The 26,104-nt window shown below is 36.8% G+C and overlaps 1 protein-coding gene across 1 annotated transcript in view; it reads right to left on the reverse strand.

Moving 5' to 3' along the window:
• The window catches only part of CNTN5 (contactin 5), a 1,514,795-nt gene that overhangs the window by 542,872 nt on the left and 945,819 nt on the right, over nucleotides 1-26,104 (reverse strand). The window contains exons 6-7 of the mRNA XM_081545335.1: nucleotides 9,020-9,143; nucleotides 8,720-8,895 (exon numbers count right to left, since the gene is read on the reverse strand). Of these exons, the coding sequence (XP_081401461.1) occupies nucleotides 8,720-8,895; nucleotides 9,020-9,143 (300 nt within the window). The remainder of the gene's footprint in view (nucleotides 1-8,719; nucleotides 8,896-9,019; nucleotides 9,144-26,104) is intronic.

Genomic DNA, 26,104 nt, shown 5'->3' on the forward strand with positions numbered 1-26,104 from the left:
TTCAACTAAATTTGTTTTACACTAATGATTAATTTTTCCACACATTAGATATACTTTTTAATTGTTGCTACATCAACAGTAAAGGTGTCAATACTCATTTCATTATCATCATCTCTCCAAAAGCCAAGACCTATGAAGATATTTTCAGCTTTTGATAACACCCACATTCATCTTTGTCCTATCTCAAGATTATTTAGAAAATGTAGCTTTCAAGGTCCTAACTATAGACTGTCTAATAAATTTTTAAAATTAAGAGAAAAAGATATATTAAAAGAGAAAATATAAGAAAAAAATTACACGACATACTTACTATAAATCCTCAAATTCTAGATCTAGAAGGAGACTGAATGATCCCTAAATTCTCAAATTTCCATAAGGAAAATCAAACAAGAGACATTATCTAATTTAAACAATGAGAAGAAAAGCAGGATGATTATGTACTTATTTTTATCTTGATATTTATTTTTGTTAAACACATTGGTATTGGTATATTGATTATGAAATGATTATGAAGGAAACATATAAAGATTTTTTGAGAGATTATAGTATAATTATACTTTCAGAGGTGAATTTAAAATCAAAATTAGTATGTCATAAAGCAAATACAATACATATTTATATTAGGAAAAGACTGAGAATTATCAGAGTTAGATAAAAGGTTGCAGCTATAAAATCTGTTTGCATTTAACCATGTAATGAAACATATGTTGGTTATGAAAATGAAATGAATTGACATATTTTAAAACATTTAGAACATTGTCTGCCACAGAAGTAAGCATTCAATAAATATAAATTATTTATATGAACTTGAGACCTTAAAAAAGATTTTGGTTTTAAAAGTCTTTCTTTACTAGACTGGTGTGGTGATAATATCATTCTCCTCAGCATCAGAACTTATTTGGATCAATTTTATATGCACCTCTAACACCTAGCTTTTAGTCTCTATAAATAACATGCATTACAGTCAATGTAAACTTTTGAATATGTACTTGGGGAGTAGTCACGAGATCAAGATGCTATTGGAGGAAAGCTAAAATATTTTAAAATATATTTCTGGTTAATAAGAGGAAAGGAAGCTAATATTAAAGGGTTTCCATTAGTCAGAATGTGACAACTTATATATGTATATGAATAAGCTAAGTCTGCAAAATCTTACTTAATATGATGTATATGTGTGCATGTTATTTAATATGATGTATATGTGTAGGGAGCCCCTGTGGCTCAGACAGTAAGGAATCTGCCTACAATGCGGGAGACTTGGGTTCGATCCCTGTGTTGGGAAGATCCCCTGGAGAAGGAAATGGCAACCCACTCCAGTATTCCTGCCAACCGACAGAAACCCATGGATAGAGGAGCCTAGCAGGCTACAGTCCATAGGGCTGTAAAGAGTCATACACAACTGAGCAACCTCACTTTCACTTCACTTTCATATATGTATATAATGTATATAATTTTGATGCAAAAGGAAGATAATTCTAATAGGATATGATTAATGGGATCTTTAACATATGAATAGTTTGATTATTTAAACACATATCAATTTATAAAATATGGATTTGGCCTTTTTTTATGAATATAATTCGGGGAGACACATTTAATGCTTATTTAACACTGTCCAATTAAATCTTACAATGATATTATTTTAGTCAGTTAGTTAAGGCATTCAGTCGTGTCCAATTCTTGGTGATCCCAGTAAATGCAGCATGCCATGCTTCCCTGATCATAATTGTTCTTTCATGGAGCAAGTGTCTTTTAATTTCATGGCTGCAGTCACCATCTACAGTGATTGTGGGGCCTAAAAAAATAAAGTCTGCCACCGTTTCCACTGCTTCCCCATCTATTTGCATGAAGTGATGGGACTAGATGCCATGATCATCATTTTTTGAATGCTGAATTTTAAGACAGCTTTTTCACTGTCTTCTTTCACTTTCATCAAGAGGCTCTTTAGTTTCTCTTCACTTTCTGCCATAAGGGTGGTGTCATCTGCATATCTGAGGTTATTGATATTTCTCCTGGTATCTTGATTCCAGCTTGTGCCAGAATTTCATATGAAATACTCTGCATAGAAGTTAAAAAAGCAGGGTGACAATACACAGCCTTGACATACTTCCTTCCCAATTTTTCCACTCTGCTGTTCCATGTGTGGTTCTAACTGTTGCTTCTTGACCTGCATACAGATTTCTCAAGAGGCAGGTAAGGTGGTCTGATATTACCACGTCTTTAAGAATTTTCCACAGTTTATTATGATCCACACAGTCAAAGACTTTGAAATAGTCAATAAAGCAGAAGTAGATTTTTTTTCTGGAATTCTCTTGTTTTTTTGATGATCCAACGGATGTTGGCAATCTGATCTCTGGTTCCTCTGCCTTTTCTAAATCCAGGTTGAACATCTGGAAGTTCTCAGTTCACATACTGCTGAAATCTATTTTGGAGGATTTTGAGCATTACTTTGCTAGCTTGTGAGATGAGTGTAATTGCATGGTAGTTTGAACACTCTTTGGCATTGCCTATCTTTGGGATTAGAATGAAAACTGACGTTTTCCAGTCCTGTGGCCACACCTGATTTTTCCAAATTTGCTAGCATATTGCATGCAGCACTTTCAGAGCATCATCTTTTAGGATTTGAAATAGTTCAGCTGGAATTCCATTAACTCCACTAGCTGTTCATAGTAATGCTTCCTAAGGCCCACTTGACTTCACACTCCAGGATGTCTAGCTCTAGGTGAGTGATCACACCATCATGGTAATACGGGTCATGAAGATCTTTTCTGTATAATTCTTCTGTGTATCCCTGTCACCTCTTCTTAATATCTTCTGCTTCTGTCAGGTTAATGTCATTTCTGTCCTTTATTGTGCCCATCTTTGCATGAAATGTTCCCTTGGTATCTCTAATTTTCTTGAAGAGATCTCCAGTCTTTCCCATTCTGTTGCTTTCCTCTATTTCTTTGCATTGTTCACTTAGGAAGACTTTCTTATCTCTCCTTTCTGTTCTTTGAAACTCTGCATTCAAGTGGGTATATCTTTCCTTTTCTCCTTTGCCTTTCACATCTCTTCTGTTCTCAGCTACTTGTAAGGCCTCCTCAGACAACCATTTTGCCTTTTCATTTCTTTATCTTGGGGATGGTTTAGATCACTGCATCCTGTACAATGTCATGAACCTCCATCCATAGTTCTTCAAGTACTCTGTCTATCAAATTTAATCAATTTTATCTATCTGTCACTTCCACTGTATAATTGTAAAGTGAAAGTGAAAGTGAAGTTGCTCAGTCGTGTTTGACTCTTTGTGACCCCATGGACTGTAGCCTACCATGCTCCTCTGTCTATGGGATTTCCCAGGCAAGAATACTGGAGTGGGTGCCATTTCCTTCTCCAGAGGATCTTCCTGACCCAGGGATCGAATCATAAGGGATTTGATTTAGGTCATACCTGAATGGTCTAGTGGTTTTTCTTGTTTTCTTCAATTTACGTCTGAATTTTTCAATAAGGAGTTCATGATCTGAGCCACAGTCAGCTCTTGGTCTTGTTTTTGCTGACTGTATAGAGCTTCTCCATCTTTGACTCAAAGAACATAATCAATCTGATTTCGGTAATGACAACCTGGTGATGTTGATGTGTATAGTCTTCTCTTGTGTTGTTGGAAGAGGGTGTTTGCTATGACCAGTGCATTCTCTTGGCAAAAATCGGTTAGCCTTTGCCTAGCTTCATTTTGTACTCCAAGGCCAAATTTCCTGTTACTCCAAGTATCTCTTGACTTCCTACTTTTGCATTCCAGTCTTCTATGATGAAAATGACATCTTTTTTGTGTGTTTATTATTTCAGCCCAGTGTATCATATTTCAATAGGTGAAAAATTATGCAAAAGCTGTATTTAAAGTATTATTTATATAACAAAAATATGTTTAAATTATAAAAGAGGCCAAGAGTCAACAGTCTCACTTTGAAAGGAGCAACCAAAATTCAATTGGTTGATAACTCAGAAACTACCCTGGATTGGGTAATATGATCCTCCTTTCTATTTGATTTTAGAACATCACAATTGTACTACACAATGTAGAAAACCATAGTTGATTAAATTATTATGTAGTACATAATTAAATTAAAGTATAAAGATTAAGGGTTTTATACCTTAAATTTATACCAGTTACAATTAAATCATTTTAAAACGAGTTTGCATGTTTCTACTCATTTTGATAATTTGTAATTTTGTCTTATTATATTACATTTAAAACATCTAAGAGATTTGTGTTAGATTTAAATATTTAACTTAATTAAATGGTTTTAATAATATCTAAACTTCATAATATATTAGTTTTGAAATATTAGTTGTGTAATAATACATATTTGAATTTTTTCATAAATAGTAGATGATAATATGAAGAATTAATTATATCAGCTCCAAAATGTGTACAAAGTAATCCGAGTTCCTCTAGCCACAAAAGTTCTTAAGCTCTAAAGGACATTAAGCATTCTATAAACAGCAGAGGGTGAACTCATCTCTATCTATGAGGCTGGTCATAGAAAATCACGACGCAAAAGGAATTTGACACGAAATTTTTAATCTTCCTTTACATTTGTATCCACTCTCTTCTTTAAGAAGTCCCATTTTTCATTCTCTGTGACATCCTACCTCATTTCCTCTTCCTAATCATAAAACTATTCTGACTCCTAGAATCCTATCACACCCATGTTCACAACCAGATATCGATTCAGTTCAGTCACTCAGTCGTGTCTGACTCTTTGCGACCCAATGGGCCACAGCACGCCAGGCTTCCCCGTCCATCACCAACACCTGGAGCTTATTCAAACCCATGTCCATTCAGTCAGTGATGCCATTCAGCCATCTCATCCTCTGTCGTCCTCTTTTCCTCCTGCCCTCAATCTTTCCCAGCATCAGGGACTTTTCCATTGAGTCAGTTCTTTGCATCAGGTGGCCAAAGTATTGAAGTTTCAGCTTCAGGATCAGTCCTTCCAATGAACACCCAGGACTGATTTCCTTTCGGATGGACTGGTTGGATCTCCTTGCATTCGAAGGGACTCTCAAGGGTCTTCTCCAACACCTCTGTTCAAAAGCATCAATTCTTTGGTGCTCTGCTTTCTTTATAGTCCATTTCTCACATCCATACATGACTACTGACAAAACCATAGCTTTGACTAGACGAACCTTTGTCAGCAAAGTAATGTCTCTGCTTTTTAATACTCTGTCTAGGTTGGTCATAGCTTTTCTTCCAAGGAGCAAGCATCTTTTATTTCATGGCTCAGTCACCATATGCAGTGATTTTGGAGCCCCCCCAAAATAAAGTCTCTCACTGTTTCTATTGTTTCCCCATCTATTTGCCATGATGTGATGGGACCGATGACATGATCTTAGGTTTTTGATTGTTGAATTTTAAGCCAGTATACTAGTACACTGTATATACACCCAAGTATACTAGACACCCATGTATACTAGACACCAATGGATACTCGACAGCAAACTGAATCTTTGTTCTATCTTCTCTATTACCTGTATTTGCATTTTTCCCCAAAGATATCCTGGACAAAAAAACAGAACAAAGCCTAAAAGACTTAAATTTTATACTATCAACAGAGACATTTCAGAATTGAGATAGGGGAGCAATTTTGAGGCAGTATGTAAGTGTCTAACTGCTTCAAGCAGGCATTTTATGGGTTCTTATGCATATGTATAGCCTCCAAAACACAACAGCAAGTCAGGTGGGACAGGAACAGTGAGAGGCAGAGTAACAAGACATTACCAATGATTGCATATTTTACCCATAAGTTTAAGTTATCAATAAAAATAAAGCAAATATTGTTGTAAATTAAGTTCAGGACAGCTTGATACTGAGTAGGTAAGATAGGTAAGTGGGCAGGTAGAAGGTAGGTAGGTAGGCAGGTAGGCTGATTGAGAGAAAGCTTCCCTTGCCTAGTCTTTAAACTGTAAATGCTAGTGCCAACTTACACACTCTACCTGGGGTGGAATATTTGATAGCGGTGGCCGGTCTTTTAAAGTATCCTAGGAAAGTACAAATAGACACCTAGAGTCTTCCAGCAAATAGCTTTCTGCTCTGAATAATGTAGAAAGCATTGCATATTTTGCATCACTGCTGATTTAGGAGAAAAAGAGGCGACTGAGAATTGGTATACTTGTGTCAGATAATATAAACCAAAGAAAAAGTTATAAGCCACTGATATTAGTACTTGTTTCCTGGATTTGCTGTATCTGTCTTGAAAAGATTGCACTATTGAACACAGGAGCAATAAGGAGGGTTGTTTATTAGGATACTTTTTGCATTCATTTCATACACTAGCAAAATAATGCTCCAAGCTAGGCTTCAACAGTACATGAACTTAGAACTTCCAGAAGTTCAATCTGGATTTAGAAAAGGCAGAAGAACCAGAGATCAAATTGCCAACATCTGTTGAATCATAGAAAAATCCAGAGAATTTCAGAAAAAAAAAAAAATCTACTTCTGTTTCCTTGACTATACTAAAGCCTTTGTGCATATCACAATAAACTTTGGATAGTTCTTAAACAAACAGGAATATCAGACCAACTTATCACCCTCCTGAGAAACCTATATGCAGATCAAGAAGCAACAGTTAGAACTGGACATGGAACAATGGACTAGTTTCAAATTGGGAAAGGAGTACATCCAGGCTGCTTATATACATCAAGTATTGTCACCCTGCTTATTTAACTTCTATGCAGAGTACATCATGTGAAATGCCAGGCTGGAGGAAGCACAAGCTGGAATCAAGATTGCAGAAGAAATATCAGTAACCTCAGATATGCAGATGACACCATCTTATGGCAGAAAGCAAAGAAGTAAAGAGCCTCTTGATGAAAATAAAAGAGAGTGAAAAAGCTGGCTTAAAACTCAACTTTGAAAAAAACTAAGATCATGGCATCTGGTCCCATTACTTCACGGCAGATAGTTGGGGTAACAATGGAAACGGTGACACACTTTATTTTCTTGGGCTCCAGAATCACTGCACCCACAAAATAAAAGACACTTGCTCCTTGCAAGTAAAGCTCTGGAAAGCCCAGACAGCATATTAAAAAGCAGAGACGTTAATTTGCCGACAAAGGTCCATCTAGATAAAGCTATGGTTTTTCCAGTAGTCATATATGAATGTGAGAGTGGGACCATAAAGAGAGCTGAGCACAGAAGAAGTGATGCTTTTGAACTGTGGTGTTGGAGAAGACTCTTGAGAATCCCTTGGACTGCAAGATCAAACCAGTCCATCCTAAAGAAATCAGTCCTGAATATTCATTGGAAGGACTGATCCTGAAGCTGAAACTCCAATAATTTGGCCACCTGATGCAAAGAGCTGACTCACTGGAGAAGACCCTGTTTCTGGGAAAGATTGAAGGCAGGAGGAGACGACAGAGGATGAGATAGTTGGATGCATCACCCACTCTATGGACATGAGCTTGAGGAAGTGCCGGGTGTTGGTGATGGACAGGGAAGCCTGGGGTGCTGCAGTCCATGGAGTCACAAAGAGTCAGACATGACTGAGCAACAAACAGGATACTTTTAAATCTACATATTGAGAAATATTAGATTTCTGAGATGCACTGCGTAATATTTTCAAAAACAAACAGAGTATAGTTAGTATACTATCTTGGTATATTTGGTGTATGTAAAGTAGCAGTCTGAACTCCTTAGCCAATTCTACTTTAAAAGATAATGTTTTGATTTTTCTAGTACCTAGCTCAATTTTCTCCAAACTGAACCCATTATCATTTTTTTCTTTCCCTTTTCTCCTTCACATTCCTTTAATAGGGTGTCTGGGTTCTGGGTTAATTAGACATAATATGTGAAGAAGATTACAAAGAGAAAAATCAATTATTTCATTCTTCAGGGTGCAGTTCTAACTTAAAAATCATTTTGTGATAAATTACATAGCCATTATAGTTACATTTGAATTATTAACCCAAAGATCCCTGGCCCTCCTATCTATTTCTCAGCGATTATAATCCTCAAGAATTTAAATTCAATTAGGATTAGTCACTAAAAAATGATACAAAAGTTTTTTTCACCCAGTAATCTATCCTCAAGTCTGTGTAAGACTCATAAGAGGTAAAATAATTTCAAGAGTTTCAAGAAATTTATACATTTAGTTAATTAGATATATGATATATTATAGAAAATGTATATAGTCTAGATAAATGAATGAATACATGAGGTATCTTTTTTCCAATTAAAAAAGAAACTGGGACACTTGGGAGGGAAGTTATAGTCAGAACCTGAAATAGCACTTCAGAGGTATTTCTTTGGTTTTTTGACTAGAAGGAGAATTTTTAGAATATGCTGTCTTATGTCCAGAAGAATTTATAGCCAATAGTGACTATAATAGGCAGTAGAAGAGTAATATCAAGTAAGTAAATATTTTAAAAGCAGATAGAACTAATGAAAAATCTATTTCTTAATAGATTTCAAAAGATATTTGAATTCTAAAACTTAATCTGCTTTTATGAACTGAATTTTTAGCCTCCAAGACTACTATTTATGTAAAGAGGGTAAATATTTCAGGGAATTTAAAAATATGTCAGGAAGAAGCAAGTTGTTTGCATAGTTCTAAGCATGACTAGTTTATACTATTATTTTAAAATTTGAAGTCATAAGCTCTTGCCTAAATAACCTTCAAAGCTATATATACACACACACACACACACACTATACATGTATATGTGGAAAGAGCAATATTTTACTCACAGGCAAACTGAAGTATGACTTCTCTACTAAGAATACTTCCAAACGTGTTGGCTGCCAAACACTGATAGTGACCAGAATCCTTTGCTTCACTTGGATTGCTTATAATAAAGGCCCCGTCTATCAAACTGTAGCGATAATCACTTTCCAAATCTATTTCTGTTCCATTTCGAAGCCATCTTAGGGAAAAATCAGAAGACAAATAAGTAAAAATTACTTGAGACATAATACTCCCTGGGTATATCAGAATCTCACTGAAAGGAATTTTTAAGACAAGAAAAATGATTAAAAGTGAATTTCTACCTGTAATTGGGAACTGGGTTGCCACGAGCTTCACAATTCAGTGCTACTTTCTTTTCATCAGAATCAGTCGGGAAAATTATATCATCTGGTTCTTGCACAAATACTGGCCCGTAATCCACACTTTCTGTAAGGACCAAAAAGACACACTTTAAAATTTCTTGAAATAGCAAGCCACTTTTTTTCTCCACTATGTCCCTGCTCAAAAATTCTTGTTCTTTCCTCGTACTGAATAGGCTTATTACCAAAGAAAAGTATAGCTGGCAAATTATATTGTTTTAGTAAATTGCAGAGACCTAAATAGATATTTTTCTCTACTTGACCAAGACGGCTTTTAAAAAAATATGATACATGAAATGAAAAAACACACGTCTTAAGCATAGGTGTTGTATATTTTAAAATATATCTTTAAATTCACCAAAAGCAGAGCTAAGGAGATAGTAAATAAAAATACTAGTTTTAAAGAAACTGAAATTGTAGAAGTCTTAGAATGTTGAAAATAATACATGATAAAGTCATGAACTAATGCTTCGCTACTACTTGGGTACTATAGATATGAAAATGCTGGTCCTCCTGCATTTTTAACACATTCCTTTCTTCACTTATTCAATCAAGCACTAGTTAGTGCTTAATGATGCTTGAGTGTACAGGGAAATGATGCAATGCAAATATTCACATTCTCATGGAAAAAATAAGACATGTCCTCAAAAAAATCAAACAATTGAATAAAGATAGCAAAACAGTATACAACTAAATGTTTACCTGTTAGTAAACTAAAGTAAATAAGGAAATCAGAAGAGAAGAGGCAAAAAAAGGAAGGTAGGGAAGAAGAGCTGTTTAAGTGCATACTATGCACCAGACACTGGAGTCTATCTCATTAATCAGCACAGAGAAAATCTATGATCAAAGTAATTTTAAACTAATGAACATTTCACGGAAAAGTAGAAATAAAATGGGCCTCAAAAGTCAACTTGAACTTAAGGAATTTTAGGAAAATTCTGCTGGGGAAATGATGAGTGGTACGCTGGAGGGATTATAAATCATATATAACCCTGGTTGAGTAGAATCTACAGAGTTATATGCATACCTAGTCTCAATAGCATTCTGAAATGTGAAATCAGGAAAAAGTAAAACTTTTTCTTTTTTCACTAATCATAAATTTGATTACATGATAACCTTAGATTAATATTTTCAACATTGGCACAAAAGACGTTTGGAGATATTCTTTGTTGTGAGGGTTTTCTGTGCACTGTAAGATGATTACCATCATCCCTGGCCTCTACCCACCAGATTCCAGCAGGACACCTCCCCAAAATGCAATAATCAAAAACGTCTGCAGACCTCATTAGATGTCTCATGGGGTCAAAATAATCCTTGTTTAAAGCCACTGTCTTAGAAAATATGAAGAGTAAAGATTTTAGGAAGAACATTTTTCCAATTTTTCTCTGTGTTAAACAGGTGGGGTATTTACATCCTCTGAGGATAACCAGGAGAAAATATCAGGAAACAATTCAAGAATGAATAGTCTCTAAAAATAAAGACTTAGCAAATATTACTGAAAAGATGTACACCTCCATACTTAGAATAATGAGTTTAGAGTAAACTGATTTGCTTTCTTGAAAAGTACTCTACAGCCATTCTCTTTTGGACAAAGAGAAACATGGTAATCCAATCACCCTTCGGATACAAACTGAATACTCACAATGGCCAATACCAACAAGCATTTTCTTTGAGTCCTCCTGGAAAACCTAACTGAGGTTCTTTTCCCTAAGCTATTAAAAAAAAAAAATTATATAAGACTAACTAAAATATATTATTCTATACCAATTCCACTGCTGTTTTACTTTAACAAATGAAAATAAATAAGACATTTGATAAATAACTAGAGAAAATTATTGTCAAAATATCATGCTGCACGTTATTGTATCATAATGATCTTTTTAAAATTTGTAAAAGCACATGTAACCTCAAAATCTCAATTAGTATTAAACTACAAAATCAAATCATGAAAAGGAATCATTTCTTCTGGACTTTACACATTAAAATATAATCATTTAAATTGACCTTATAAATATCTATGATATATAAGGTTAAATTTTAATAAATATATCTTATACTTGTATATATTTTTTAAAATTCTTGAGCTTTAGTGTCAGACACTTGGGTGCAAATTTTAAAACCATCTTTTTATAGACTTGAGCCAAATACTTTTATCCTTTGCTGCTTCATTTATTAAGTGTAGATAATAATGTCTCCTGACAATATTATTATGGAGATCGATCAATATTTGTAAATACCTAGTATGTCACAAGTACTCAACAAATTATAATTAATAGGAGTAATAACTAAAACTTACTTGTGTTATAATTACTAGATGCCAGACATTATACTGAATAATTTATATGCAATATATCATGTAACACTCATAACAATCCACATTTATTTTTTCATAGAGCAATAATTTTTAATTTTTCTTTGTAAGAGTAGTATCCTTTATTTTTAATTAACTTTTATTGAAGTATAGATGATTAACAATGTGTTAAATTCAGGTTTAGAGCAAAGTTAATCAGTTTTATATATATTAACACTTTTTTAGATTCTTTCCCATATAGGCCATTACAGAATATTGAGTAGAGTTCGTGTGCTATACAGTAGTTTTTATTCGTTATCTATTTAATTTCCCCATTTTACAGAAGACAAAACTGAGGCTGAAATCAATTAAGCAAATCGGTATAGCAAATATAAATGATACATTTGGGACACAGATTCAGTGTTGTTGGAATACAGAAACTAATTATCACTATCACTATTGTTACTACCACTATTACTATTATTTATAATAATCATTATTTTTATACTTAAATAACATTCACAAAGCACTCTTGTATATTACTATTTAGTTATCTGAGCTGAGTTTCACAATTATTTGTAACTCAAAGATGAAAACACTGAGCTTCTGAGAGAAGACTTCTTCAAGATTAGCACATAGTAAATAGTTGATTTAATTAATGTTCTATGGTTCCAAAATCTTAGACTCTGAAAATTGTCAAAACAGGACAAGAGCAATAAAGGCTTCCCAGACTTGGGAAGAGCAGAAAGTTAAGATTTGCTAAATTACAGACTGAAAAGTTAAAGGACTAGTCTGAAAAACACATTCTATTATGACAGCCCACACTCTGTTAGAAACATGTGTTCATTATCACTTCTGAAAGCATTTTAGTGACTCAGTGAGGCCTCTCGCTCCCTCTCTCTCTCTTTCTGCAGTTCCTCTTTCTCTTGTTTTTCTCTTAGAAATAAAGTTCAATCTATGGGGTGGAAAAGCCTGTATCTATGGTGAATTTCCCAGTCCCTACCAAAGGGTAATCAAAGATGATTCTTTCTCTGAAGGGATTAGCTTTCTTTTTTTTTTTTTTTTAACTTTTAAACATTTTTTTATTTTATTTTATGTTATTATTAATTTATTTATTTTAGTTGGAGGCTAATTACTTTACAATATTGGCTTTTGAAGTTCCATACCAACAAGGTATAATTACAGGTAAACCCAGACAGACTGTTTTGAGGGTTTCCCTGGTGACTCAGCGGTAAAGAATCCTCCTGAAGGGTAGGGGAGGATACGGGAGTCTGGTGGGCTTTTCTCCACACCCCCTCCAACGTTTGTTGCTTGTAGGTTTTTTGATGATAGTCATTCTGACAGGTGTGAGATGGTAGTTCCTTGGCTTTGATTTGAACTTCTCTAATATTATTAACAATTAGAGCATTTTTTTCATGTGCCTGTTAGCCATCTGAATGTCTTTGGGAAAAGAAATGCCTATTCAGGTCTTTTTTTTTTTTATAGCTCAGAGTTTCGCTTGGTAAAGGAAGGATAGTACGCCCACAGGCATTTTGGCAGGCTGACCCTGAAGGAAGGCTTCAACCTGTCTTGACTCCCTCCTTTTATACTTTTTGTCTCCTCCCCCAAGCCTGCCCTATGTGGATTAGGGCTAGCACACATTATCGGTCAGGAAGGGGGTGTGTTTGCTTCACCTGAGGTTCTCACTCCAGGTCAGAGGATTTTTCCTGTGTTCCTTTTTCATGGGCTTTCCCCCTTTCTTTGTCTTTATCTGCCACCATTGTGGACTCCTTTTTCTATTCTAATTACCTAACACTCCCTGCCTAAGAGATGGGAGGCCCAATTCATTGGGAATAGGGGCCTTGAGGTCTCTCTGGCTACTTCCTGCTGAGCTGGGACATTGAGGGGCCTTGGGCCTTCCCCTCTTGCTAGGCTCAAGCCTCAGAGTCCCTATAGATCTCTCTGTCTAAGAGTGAGTGCGTTTCCTTGGCTAAGACAAACCAAGAGAGAAAGAACATAGCCCAGACTTAACTCAAGAGTTATCCCAAGAAAGCTTATCCCCTGAAACTTAATTTTGAGGATATTCATTAGAATGGCACTTATTGATAGTTCTGAATAGGTATTGGAGAGCTCCCAGGAGGTCACAGGTGCATTGAATCTCCTCTTCTGATTTCTTCCATGTGAACTGGAGTTCAGCCTTTGGGGACCCATCTTTCCAGACCTTAATTAAGACTTGAATCCCTGGGGTATATAGAATCCCTGTCCCTTTAGAATCTTTTGGGTCCTGGTTGACATCCCATAGACAATTTCTTGTTGGAATTGCCCAATGACCATTGCGTCAGACCAGAGGGTCTGAGTCTCTGGATCCAGGAAGAGGTCATTGACTAAACAAAAGGTCTCCCATATAGTATCTCATAAGGACTAAGACCAGTCTGTTCCTTAGGGGCAAGATGGGTGCAGAGGGGAGCTATTGGTAAAGCCTCCTTTAATCTGAGAAAGTCTCCTGAATTATCTTTTTTATCACTGATTTTAAGAATTGGTTGGCTCTCTCTACTTTTCCTGAAGACTGAGAACTCCAGGCACAATAGAGGTAATAGGTAATGCCCAATACCAGAGAGGGGCTTCCCCAATCGCTCGAGGGTAGAGCGTCTGCCTGTCATGTGGGAGACCTGGGTTCGAATCCCAGGTCAGGAATATCCCCTGGAGAAGGAAACTGCAAGCCACTCCAGCGGAAAATTCCATGGACAGAGGAGCCTGCTAAGCTACTGTCCATGGGATTGCAAAGAGTTACTCACGATTGAGCAACTTCACTTCACAATGCCTTAGAGAGCCCTTGGGTGGTTTTAGAAGTAAATGGTGTTCCATTGTCTCTTTGTAGTGACCTAGGCAGGCCAAATCTTGGAATAATTTCATGGAGCTTCTTCTTCACCACCTGCTCAGGCTTCTCAGCCTGGGTAGGAAAGTCTTCAATCCATCCTGTGAAGGTATCTATCATGACTATTAGGTATTGATATCCTTGAGAAACTGACATCTGAGTAAAGTCTATCTGCTAGTCCTTTCCTGGGTAGGTCCCATGCCACTGGATTGGCTGGGCCAGCTGTGGTCTTTGAGTTCCTTCAGTTCAGTTCAGTCGCTCGGTCGTGTCCGACTCTTTGCGACCCCATGAATCGCATCACACCAGGCCTCCCTGTCCATCACCAACCTTGGGGTTGTTTAATTGGCAAGAGATCACTTGATTTATAGTTGTTTAGAGGCTGCTCCTCTCAAGGACCTCTCTAGTAATGCTTTTAGGGCCTTGTCCCCTAGATGAGCAGTGGCATGTGAGGAGTTAACCAACTCTCATTAGAGGTTCCTCAGCAGAAAGAGGAGCCCCTCTTTTTGGAAACACCTCACATAATCTTGTTGAAAGCCCTCACACTTTGCTTTAAGACTCTCACCTTCAGTGTATAAAGGAGTTTCTGGCAAATCAGTTTGTGGCACTAAGCTGGAAACCCCTATTAGGTCACTGTTCTGTAATGCTGCTCTCTTAGCTGCCACGGCCTGGTTCCCTTGAGCCGCTTCTGTACTCCTTTTTCCACTCTCCTTCACAGCGGGAGACTGCAACCTCAGCAGGCAGATGGACTGCCTCCAAGAGCCTAAGGGTTTGATCACCATACTTTATTGGGGACCCTCAGGTGGTCAAGTGGCCTCTTTCTTTCCAAATAGCAGTATATGCGTGTAGCACCCAAAAGGCATACTTGGAGTCAGTGTAAATGGCTACTCTTTTTCCTTTTCCCAGCTCTAAAGCTCTAGTCAGAGCTATGAGCTCAGCCAATTGTACTGAAGAACCTGGAGCTAAAGGTTTAGGCTTTATGGTCTCAAAAATTGGAGACTACTGCAAATCCTGGCTCCTTTTTCTAAGACAAAGCTGCTTCCATCAGTGTAACAGATTTCTTCAGGATTGGTCAGAGGGTCTTCTGACAATCCCTCTCAGGGTTTTGTCCAATGGTCCGAAGTTTCTAGGCAAGAGTGAAAGGGGAAAGAGCTCTTGGGGGTAGGCATGAGGATAGCTGGGTTAAGAACCTCAAAAAAGGATATAATCCTGGATTTTCCATCAGCATTACCTGATAATGCATCAGGATTCTTTGATCGGACATCCATAAATGGCCACTCCCATTTAGCAGTTTTTTCACTTGGTGGCTGGTGAAAAGTAAATAAATAAATAAAAATAGCAGGGGGTTTTAAAGCATTTTCTATTAGGGCTGCAAGCTTTCAAAGGCAAGGAGGCCAGCCTCAGGCGGTTGGGCTGAGCCTCTTGGATAAGTGAGTTACAGACTGTAAGGTTTTCTGTATGAAATATTATATCATCTGCAAATAATGACTGTTTTAACCTTTTTTTTTTCAATTTGGATGCATTTTATTTCTTTTTCTTGTTCTCATTGCTGTGGCTAGGGCTTCCAATACTATGTTACATAGAAGTGGCAAGAGGGAGCATCCTTGATTTGTTTCTGAATTTAGACAAAAAGCTTTCAAAGTTTCACCATTAAATATAATGTTAGCTGTAGGTTTGTCATAAGTGACCTTTGTTATGTTGATATGTGTTCCTGGTATACCCAGTTTTATGTGAGTTTTTATCATGAATGGAGCTTGTAGGTTTTCAAATGTTTTTATTTTCTGCATCTATTGAGATAATTAATTATCAATTTTAATTCTTCCTTTTGTTAATGTGGTGTATCATGTTTGATTTGCAAATGTTGAGCCATCCTTGTGTCCTTGGAATAAATATGACTTGATCCATAGCTTATGATCCTTTTTGTATATTTTTGTATTTAGTTTGCTGATATTTTGTTGGGCATTTTTATATGTATATTCATCAAAGATATTGGCTTATACTTTTCTTTTTTTTGTAGTTACTGTCTGGTTTTGGTATCAGGATAGTTGCAGCCTCACAGGATGAATTTTGGAGTGTTCTATTTTCTTCCTTCTTGGAAACAGATTGACAAGGATAGGTTTAGTTCTGTATATGTTTAGTAGAGTTCCCATGTAAAACCATCCAATCCTGTGGCTTTTGCTGTCTTTTTTTTTTTTCTAATTACATTCACAAATTTGCTTTCAGTACTAGTGATCAGTCTATTCAAGAAGTCTGTTTTTTCTTGATTCTATCTTGGTGGTTTGTATCTTTCTAAAAATTTGTTCATTTCCTCTAGGTTGTCCAGTTTGTTGATATATAACCATGATATTCTTGTGATTTTTTTTTTTTTCTTTTGTAGCTCTGTGATGTCAGTTGTTATCATTACCCCTCTTTCATTTCTTATGTTGTTTCCTTGGATCAGAAATCTCTTCAGTTGCTTTTATTTTATTTTTCCTGTTTGATCATTTGTTCTTCTTTGTCACTTAGTCTGCTGCTCACTCCTTCTAGTATGTTTTGTGTTTTGTCTATTGAATTATTCATTTTTGACTGGGTCTTTTTTATATTTTCTAGTTCCTTATTAAAATGTTCAACAGTTAAGATCAAATACTTTTTCTAATTCAGTTAACATTTTCAGTACCAATATTTTGAATTCTTTATCTGATAACTTATTTCTGTTTATTTGTTTTTCAGGAGTATTCTCTTGTTCTTTCCATTAAGAATAGTTCCTCTAACTTTTTATTTTAGTTAACATTCTATGGCTCTATGAATTTAACTGAAACAATTGCCTGCTGCTGCTGAGTCACTTCAGTCGTGTCCGACTCTGTGCAACCCCATAGATGGCAGCCCACCGGGCTCCTCCATCCCTGGGATTCTCCAGGCAAGAATACTGGAGTGGGTTGCCATTTCCTTCTCCAATGCATGCATGCATGCTAAGTCGCCTCAGTCCTGTCTGACTCTGTGTGACCCTATGGACAGCAGCCCACCAGGCTCCTCCATCCACACGGTTCTCCAGGCAAGAATACTGGAGTGGGTTGCCATTTCCTTCTCCAGAAACAATTGCCTGTTACAGTCTTAAAGTGATTTTTTTTTTTTTTTTATGTGAGAACCTCCCTAAGCAAACTGGGTGTATCTAATGCCTTTGGTAGGAGTGCTGATATGTAGTAGATGCCAGTCACATCTTTCCTCAGGGTGTGCTGGTAGGTATCACCTTGGTAGGAATGGGACTGGAGATGGAGGAACTAAAGCTGGCACTGAGTATGAGGTAGGATTTCCTCATACCTCAGTGTCAAGGGTAGGATCTGACCCCAAGTTGCTGGAACAGAAGCCCTGAGGATTGGGTTCAAAGTGACTCTGTTCCCTTTCAGTGTATATTTTCTCTCTCCCCAAGCCAGGTTCTTTGCCCCAGCAGAAGGGAGAGCTGAAGCAAGTGAGACTCACGTGCAAACAGAGCTTCAAGTGCTGCCTGTGTAGGCAGTTGTGGCTCTGATCAGGTGCAGCCTTGGGTGTGAGCTCCCTTTGTTTCTCACTGTCCCCTCCTCTGCTCCCTCCATTACCCTCTCACTGTTGTGGAGTCATTTCACAGGGGTGGCAGGACCCAGATGGACTCTAAGCACATGATGAGGGATTAGCTTTAGTTGAGCAGTCACTGTCAGGGCCTAGGAAGCTCTGCGGACATGGCTTGAGGAAATGCCTTCTATGGCTGGGACCACCTTCCCTGGGCTATGCCCCAGGACTAGGTAGCTTCTGCCTCCCCTCGTGGTGTCCTTCCTCCAGGCTGGTCTGCTTCAGATCCAGAGCTGTGCTGTGCCATGGAGAGTGAAGTCAGAGCATTTACTTGGCTTGGGCTGTGGCATGCACCATACAGTGGTTGGTTGTGGGAAACCCGCAGCCACAACAGCAGACCTCTCTCTGACTCCTGCCTTGGGGCTATTTAGCATGTGCAGACCCCTCACAAGTGTACTGCAAGATTTTCCAGACTTTCTATCTGATCCAAACATATTCCATCCAGCCAAGGAGGCTTGTCTACTCTGTGTGGGACTCCAGCAATGGGACACCCTATCTGTGGCTTCAGTCACTCACTCCCCAGGGTGGGTATCTGCCCCTATAATCTTCCTTGTCCTCTAAGTCCCTTTCCTGGGGGCACAGGTTTTGACTCAATTGCTTTTCTTCCCTTCCCACTCAATTGCATGTGTATCTTCTTAAATTCTTACTTGTACAGGAGTCTTGCTAGTTTCCAGTTCATTTTCAGTGAGGATTGTTCCACAGGTAGATCTATTCTTTTGTGTGTATGTTTTGGAGAAGTCAAGTTCCAGGTATTCTTACTCCACCATCTTTTCTTCCCTCCTAAGACTTCATTTTTCTGGAAGATTTCTTCTTCATTTGTTTTGTCCTCTTCATACCATTTAGGCATACATTGGCTTTTTTTTTTTTTTTTTTTTTTAATGTCTGCTTTATCATCTCTGTAAAAAGTTTTTTTTTAATAAACATTTTTAAAATTTCTGATGTAGGCCATTTTTAAAGTCTTTATTGAACTTGTTGCAATATCGCTGCCATTGTTTTTGTGTGTTCTGATATTTTAGCCATGAGGCATGTGGGATCTCAGCTCCCTGGCCAGGAATCAATCTCCTGCCCCCTGCACTGGAAGGCAACTCCTTAACCACTGCACCACCGTAGAAACCCCCTGTAACAAGTTTATATTTTTATCATTTTCCTATTTCTTTGACTTTCCAAATTTGTTTACTATGCTCCTACCTTTTCATTTGCTTCTATGTTACCAATAACGATGCTTTCAATTCTTTAATGGTTTTATTTGTCCTTTTCATTTGTTTCCTGAGCCCCAAGAATTGCTTCTTATCAGTTTCTGTTATCTTGTCATATGTACTTTGACTCTATTTATGTGTTCTTTAAACTGTTCATACAATGTCAGTCACTTCCTCAGAGGAAGACAGTTGTTGAAAAAGTTGAAAACATAGATTTTACTCAGGTTATGGAGGAGTCCACATATGACAGACTGAAATCTCTGGCCTAGCCAACAACCAAAAAGAAACTGAGTTCTACTAACAACTAAACTTCCCAGAAAAATGAAGAATAAAAATACCATTTACAGGTAATCATACTTGGGAGAATGAAAATACTTGATTTAAGTATTATTGAGCCTTAAAGTTTTAGAATTAGAGGGATAATTTTTCCATTCTAATAATCCCTTGGAATTTATCCAATCATAACTTCATCACTTTTAGTAATGTATGAAGACTTAACAAATTACTGTTTTGTTGTTGTGTGTTAGCTGCTCAGTCATGTCTGACTCTATGAGACCCCATGGGCTGTAGCTGCCAGGCTTCTCTGTTCACAGAATTCTCCAGGCAAGAATACTGGTGTGGGTAGCCACTCCCTTTCCAGGGGATCTTTGAGACTCAGGGATCAAACCTGGGTCTCCTGAATTGCAAGCATATTCTTTTACCATCTGGGACAGTTGTTAGGATTCTCAAAAGTGAAGTGTTTCTTAAAATAAGAAACATGTTTGTGTCCTACATGATGACATCTTTTGATTCAATTCTGTTCTAAAATACAGTTTACTTAAGATTTTACTGTAATTGAATTGATTAGCACATCAATAACACTTAATTTACAGAAATTACCATTAAGATTAAAATATGAAGACCCTACTAAGAATATCTTCTGCTCTCCTGATAGAATGTTGTGTAAAATAAAAAATTAAACAAAATACTTTTAACTTTAAATTTTAATTCATTAAAAAACAAATTTGTTTCAATATAATCAATAAACTGACTTTGAACCATTTTAATCATAATCAATTAATAAATGAAGAATATTTTAAGTGTCTACTTATACTCAATGTCAAAATGATCATCTACAGTGAACTTTTATGTCACCATTAACATACAATTATATCTGATAGAGTTTGCCTATTCATGTGTGACAGGAATTGGCTAGATGCTCATTAATCCCATTTAGTCTTCCTAAGAATATTGGAATACTTTATTTAACCTTTCTTATGACTGTACTAGGACTCCAATGTGACTTGTTTCTGGACTGAAATAATATATGTGAAATCCGTCCCCTCGCTCTTCACCTGCCAATTAGCTAAAGGTAAAGGAGCCAATTCATTGGAAAAGACCCTAATGGTGGAAAAGATTGAGGGAAGGAGAAGAAGGGGATGAGATGAGATGGTTGGATGACATCCCTGAATCGATAGACATGAGTTTGAGCAAGCTCCAAGAGATGGTGAAGGACAGGGAAGCTTGGAGTGCTGCAGTCCATGGGGTCACAAAGAGTCAGACATGACTGAGCAACTGAATAAAAAGAACAAAAGAAGCAGTAGGCACCAGTGAGGTCCCAATAGATATCACAGATGTCACATGTTTCCCAAACTCTCCACATAGAGAATAACATATTGAACAACCAAATGGAATAGGATGTGACTAGAAAAGAAACATATATTGTGTCAAGTTATTTGTTACCGCATCCAGAATTATCTTGTCTTGATTGATATTACATTTAAAAGCAAAATAACTTTAAAGCTTTACAATTTGATTAAGAAGCAGTGGTCACTGAAGCATATATCACTAGATTATAGAACCTTACCTATATTCTCCTTTCCCAGTTCAGGCCTTGGAATTACTACTTAGTTAGTATATTCCTAGGCCAAGGGCCTATGGCAGGAGATATTCAATCATTCAGCCTATATCTAGCCTTACCAGTTTTAGTGCTCTAGTTTTTATCACTGGATTTCTACTTAATCCTTGAGCCCCAGTTCTTCTTAACATGACCAAATTCTGAAAATGGGTTTTAATCCCATGTCTCTATTTATAAATCCTATCTTGATAACCTTTCTAGAAGGTCCAGGGTCATTATTTAGACATTTATATTATATGGATGTTATGATTTTTATTTTGTATTTTCACATGGTTGACTTTCATTGTACAGTCACGTAGTCAAGTCTGACTCATTTTGATATTTGACTGATGATGACTTTCAAGCCACATCCATCACTTTTTTCCTTTTCCCTCACCTCAGGGAAAGATGACACTCATCCCTCCCTTTACTCAAGTAGGAGAGTTCATAACATGTGAATTCAACCTGCATAGGAGCTCTCACCCAGTCTCACACCCCAGCCACGACAAAATCAACGTCACTCATCCCCTCCCATTCCGTGCTCAAGCCAGTTTCAGACCAGCCTATCCTGCTCTTGTCAGAAAGCTTCATGATGTGAATAATAAATCCTCTCATACTTTGTTGGTGTATGTGTAGCATTATTAATCTCTGAATTTGAGCTGATTTTGTGTTATGAATTATTGATCTTGTCCTCTGTAGGGCAATCACATGCCAGGTTAAGGATCAGTCCACCTAGGTAGGTGATAGTTTTTGAGGGAAGCATATAGTCCTCCCAAGAGGTTTGCATCCATGGAAGTAATAGGTCTTCATGACAGTTAACTAAAATGTTAAGATTTACTTGTGAGAAAAGTATCTCCTGAGTTTCTCTAGATAGCTTTCTCTAAGGATTATATCAGGAAAACAAAGTATGCTTTGATATCCAAATTTTGGGGTCAAGGTGGCCTTACTTTTTACTGGAAAGCCAGGGGCTAGGTTTGGAAGCAATTATGTAGACTAGCATAAATTCCAAATGTTTACATTACACTTATAAATCATTCCTCTTTCTCCTTTTCCCTTTTGTTATTCCTGGGTCTTAGTAACACTCCATCCTTTCAGGTCTCATCATGTCCAAAAAGCAGTATAGAATTTAAGAAAAAGTGTTGCACATCCATCTGTAGGCTAGTGGTTCTCAAATTCTTTTAATAACAAGTGCTTTATGATTTTCCTCTTATTATTAATAAATTAAAGGATATTCTAACCTACCTACATATTTTTTTAGTCTAATGAAAGGAAAAAATTAAAATAAGTAACATTATAAAATAATATTTAATTCAATATGTAAATTCTCAAGAACCATTGTAATAGAAGACATAAAGAAGTAAAGCTTGCTTTTGTTGATAAAACCCCTTGAATGTAGCAGCTACAAATGTAAACTGATCTAAGTATAATTCAGATTAATCAAATGTTGCCAGTGTTATTGGTGTTAGGTGATGTGATTTTCTAAATGGTCAACAAATTCTGTTATTCTTGACAAAACTAAATATAATCTTTCTGTAATTTACATATTTTCAATTGACATATTCATTATATATCAAAATATCTTGTGTATAATATAATACAGAGAGATTCTTGCCACAGAAAATTTTAGAGAATTTTCACTCCATTTAAGAGTCTTATAATTATAGGTCATTTAGCACTCCTAGTCTCCACTCTCTAAATGGTAGCATACTTGAATCAAAACTAAGACAATCAAAACTACTCCACAAATTTTAAAAACACCTTTAAAGTAGAGGTGTCACTGCTTCTTAGAATCAGACTAGAACAATAAACCAGATCCTAAAGTTAGCATGGTATTGGCAGCAGTCTTTAGACAGAGGTGCCTACATAGGAAGATGAAGCTCTACTGTGAAATGAGACCCTGGGGTCCACATACCCTTCTCTTAGTGAAGCTTCCTGAAGCACTGGTATGCCATTTTGTTTATGGAGACATTGGTTTCCCTTGTACAGTCATGTCTTAGATTCAAGCTGATGTCTCATCCATTCTAATCCTTTTTGAAATTTCTACAACTTATTGATAGACTATCCAAATACTAACTTTCTTCCTGCCAGAAAGCTTTTAAATATCACCTTATGTGAGACTTTTACAGCCAGGTTCCCTAGAGAAGCCTTGCTTCTTGGTTGGGTCATGTGTTTTCAATTGTTTCCTGAGACATTACCATGTCTCCCTAGATTATAAACTTGTCTTTCAGACTTATATCCTCTTTTAAACAACTACATCTGGATCCACTTTTCTCAAGTTAGTAGCACAGTCGTATCTGACTCTTTGTGATCCCATGGACTGTAGCCCGCCAGACTCCTCTGTTGATGGGATTCTCCAGGCAAGAATGTTGGAGTGGGTAGCCATTCTCTTCTCCAGCAGATCTTCCAAACCCAGGAGTCGAACTCAATTCTCTTGCATTGTAGGCAAATTATTTACCATCTGAGCCACCAGGGAAGCCCTGACCTACTGGTTACCTCTAATTAATGACTTTGTCTAGCTTATTTATGTAATGTGAACTAAGCATATCAGTGCTACAATCTAAGAAGAAATATCAACATATCATGCCCAATACAATTAAAATAAATTCAATGTTAATGATCATTAATCTATTTCGTGTGATAATTTCTAAAAATTTTGAAATGTTTGGTTGGAAATTGCATTTTATGATGATATTCACAGTTAGAATGTGAAAAAAACTTTTCACACTATATGAGAACATAAGATAAGTTCTTAAAGATAATATCCAAAACTTTCTTTAAGGTGCCTTTTAACATTGAAATTGTTTCTTTATAAAAAGTTAAGCAAGTGTGAGCTGTCATTATAAAACTTTCAAGGATTCCTAAGAATTGAAGAGCATGATTTATTAAAAAGTATTGTGATGAATGTTTCATGGGTAGTAGTATTATGTTGTGCACATACTATAAATTGAGTCTAATAGATTTTTTCATCACTTTTAATGTACCTATAAAAGAGAAATCAGATGACTCAGAGATGGTACCACATGAGAAAAATCAAAGTGAACTGATCCCATATAACATTCAGAAGATGTCAAATCACTAGATACTTGTCAAGAGATAGAAGACATTGTTTTTCCCTCCTTTTCATTTGCAATTCAGAAAACATAGTTTATTTTTAAAATTTTCAGGTAAATATTCTATCATGGTTTAGAAATTTAATCTGAAGTCATATTTCAAATTCCTCAAGTAGATGCATCCTTGATTAAACAATATTTGTTAATCTCTTACTAAGCTTGCCCTGCTCTAAGTATTGAAAAAGAAAAAAGAGGAGTATACAAGATGATCTTTGCTCAAATGGCATGTAATTAAGTTGGAGAGCAAAGCATGGTAACAGAAAATAATAACAATAGCTCAAAAATTAAGAATACATTAAAACAATAAAATCAAAGTTTTAAAGAATAGTCATGAAATGATAAGGCTTATACACACTATTGTGTGTAAAATAGCTAGTGGGAAGCTGCTGTATAAAGCAGAGAGCTCAACTCTGCGCTCTGCGGAAACCTAGGGTGGGATAGAGCGGGGTGGGAGGGAGAATTAGGAGGGAGGGGATGTTTGTATACTTATGGCTAATTCATGTTGTTGTACATCAGAAACCAACACAACACTATAATGGAATTATCCTTCAACTAAAAAAAAAGGACAATTTTAAACTGAGAGAAAATGGAGTTATCTGATTTACAGAGGAGTGTAGCATATTTAAAAGCAGAGACATTACTTTGCCAACAAAAGTCCGTCTAGTCAAGGCTATGGTTTTTCCAGTGGTCATGTATGGATGTGAGAGTTGGACGGTGAAGAAAGCTGAGCGCTGAAGAATTGATGCTTTTGAACTGTGGTGTTGGAGAAGACTCTTGAGAGTCCCTTGGACTGCAAGGAGATCCAATCAATCCATCCTAAAAGAGACCAATCCTGGGCGTTCATTGGAAGGTCTGATGTTGAAGCTGAAACTCCAATACTTTGGCCACCTCATGTGAAGGGTTGACTCATTGGAAAAGACCCTAATGTTGGGTTGGATTGGGGGTGGAAGGAGAAGGGGACGACAGAGGATGAGATGGTTGGATGGCATCACTGACTCGATGGACATGGGTTTGGGTGGACTCCGGGAGTTGGTGATGGACAGAGAGGCCTGGCGTGCTGCAATTCATGGGGTCTCAAAGAGTCGGACACGACTGAGCGACTGAACTGAACTGAACTGTATCATCCAAGTGAAATACTCTTTTCCTTGCCCAGAGGGAGTTATTATTCTCATAAAAGATTATTTAAATGTTTTATTTAACCTCCAAGACAATATACCAGCAAAGTGTATTTTGAGGAAACAACAGAAAATCGTCAACACAGAGACCACTTTGAGTCCCGATGCCATTGCCCATGTTCCAAACCTAATCTGGAAACAAGCCACGTCAACAATGAAATTCAGCCAAAGGTACTGAGAATATGAGGCAACAAATTTGGTAGGTTTCAGGAATCTTCAAGATGTCAGAAGCCAACGGTAGCAACTCCAAAAACTGGATAGACTCAGAGTGGTACATAAATTGTAGGTTGTACATATCATTGAGGGAATTAAAAAGATCCAAGATTATATACTTAAATGTAGCAAAATAATAATAATAATAATAATAATAATAATAATAATAATAATAATAATTTGCTTCAGCTAAAGAGGACAGAGAAAAAGCTGACTTAAAACTCAACATTCAGAAAACTAAGATCATGGCATTAGGTCCTATCACTTCATGGCAAACAGAAGGGAAAAAAAAATGGAAGCAGTGACAGATTTTATTTTCTTGGACTTCAAAATCACTGTGAATGGTGACTGCAGCCATGAAATGAAAAGACATTTGTTCCTTGGAAAGAAAGCTATGACAAACCTAGACAGTGTATTAAAAAGCAGAAACATCACTTTGGCAACAAAGTTCTGTATAGTCAAAGCTATGCTTTTTAAAGTAATCATGCATGAATGTGAGAGCTGGGCCACAAAGAAGGCTGAGCACCAAAGAATTGTTGTTTTTGAATTGTGGTGCTAGAGGAGATTCTTGAGAGTCCCTTGGACTGTAAGGGTCAATCCTAAAGGCAATTAACCCTGAATATTCATTGGAGGGACTGATGCTGAAGCTGATGCTCCAATACTTTGACCACTTGATGCAAAGAGCTGGCTCATTGGTAAAGACCCTGATGCTGGGAAAGATTGAAGGCCAAAGGA

Source organism: Giraffa tippelskirchi, chromosome 11, assembly GCF_054371585.1.
Source record: "Giraffa tippelskirchi isolate mGirTip1 chromosome 11, T2T-mGirTip1v1.2.pri, whole genome shotgun sequence".
Classification (NCBI taxonomy): Eukaryota; Metazoa; Chordata; class Mammalia; order Artiodactyla; family Giraffidae; genus Giraffa; species Giraffa tippelskirchi.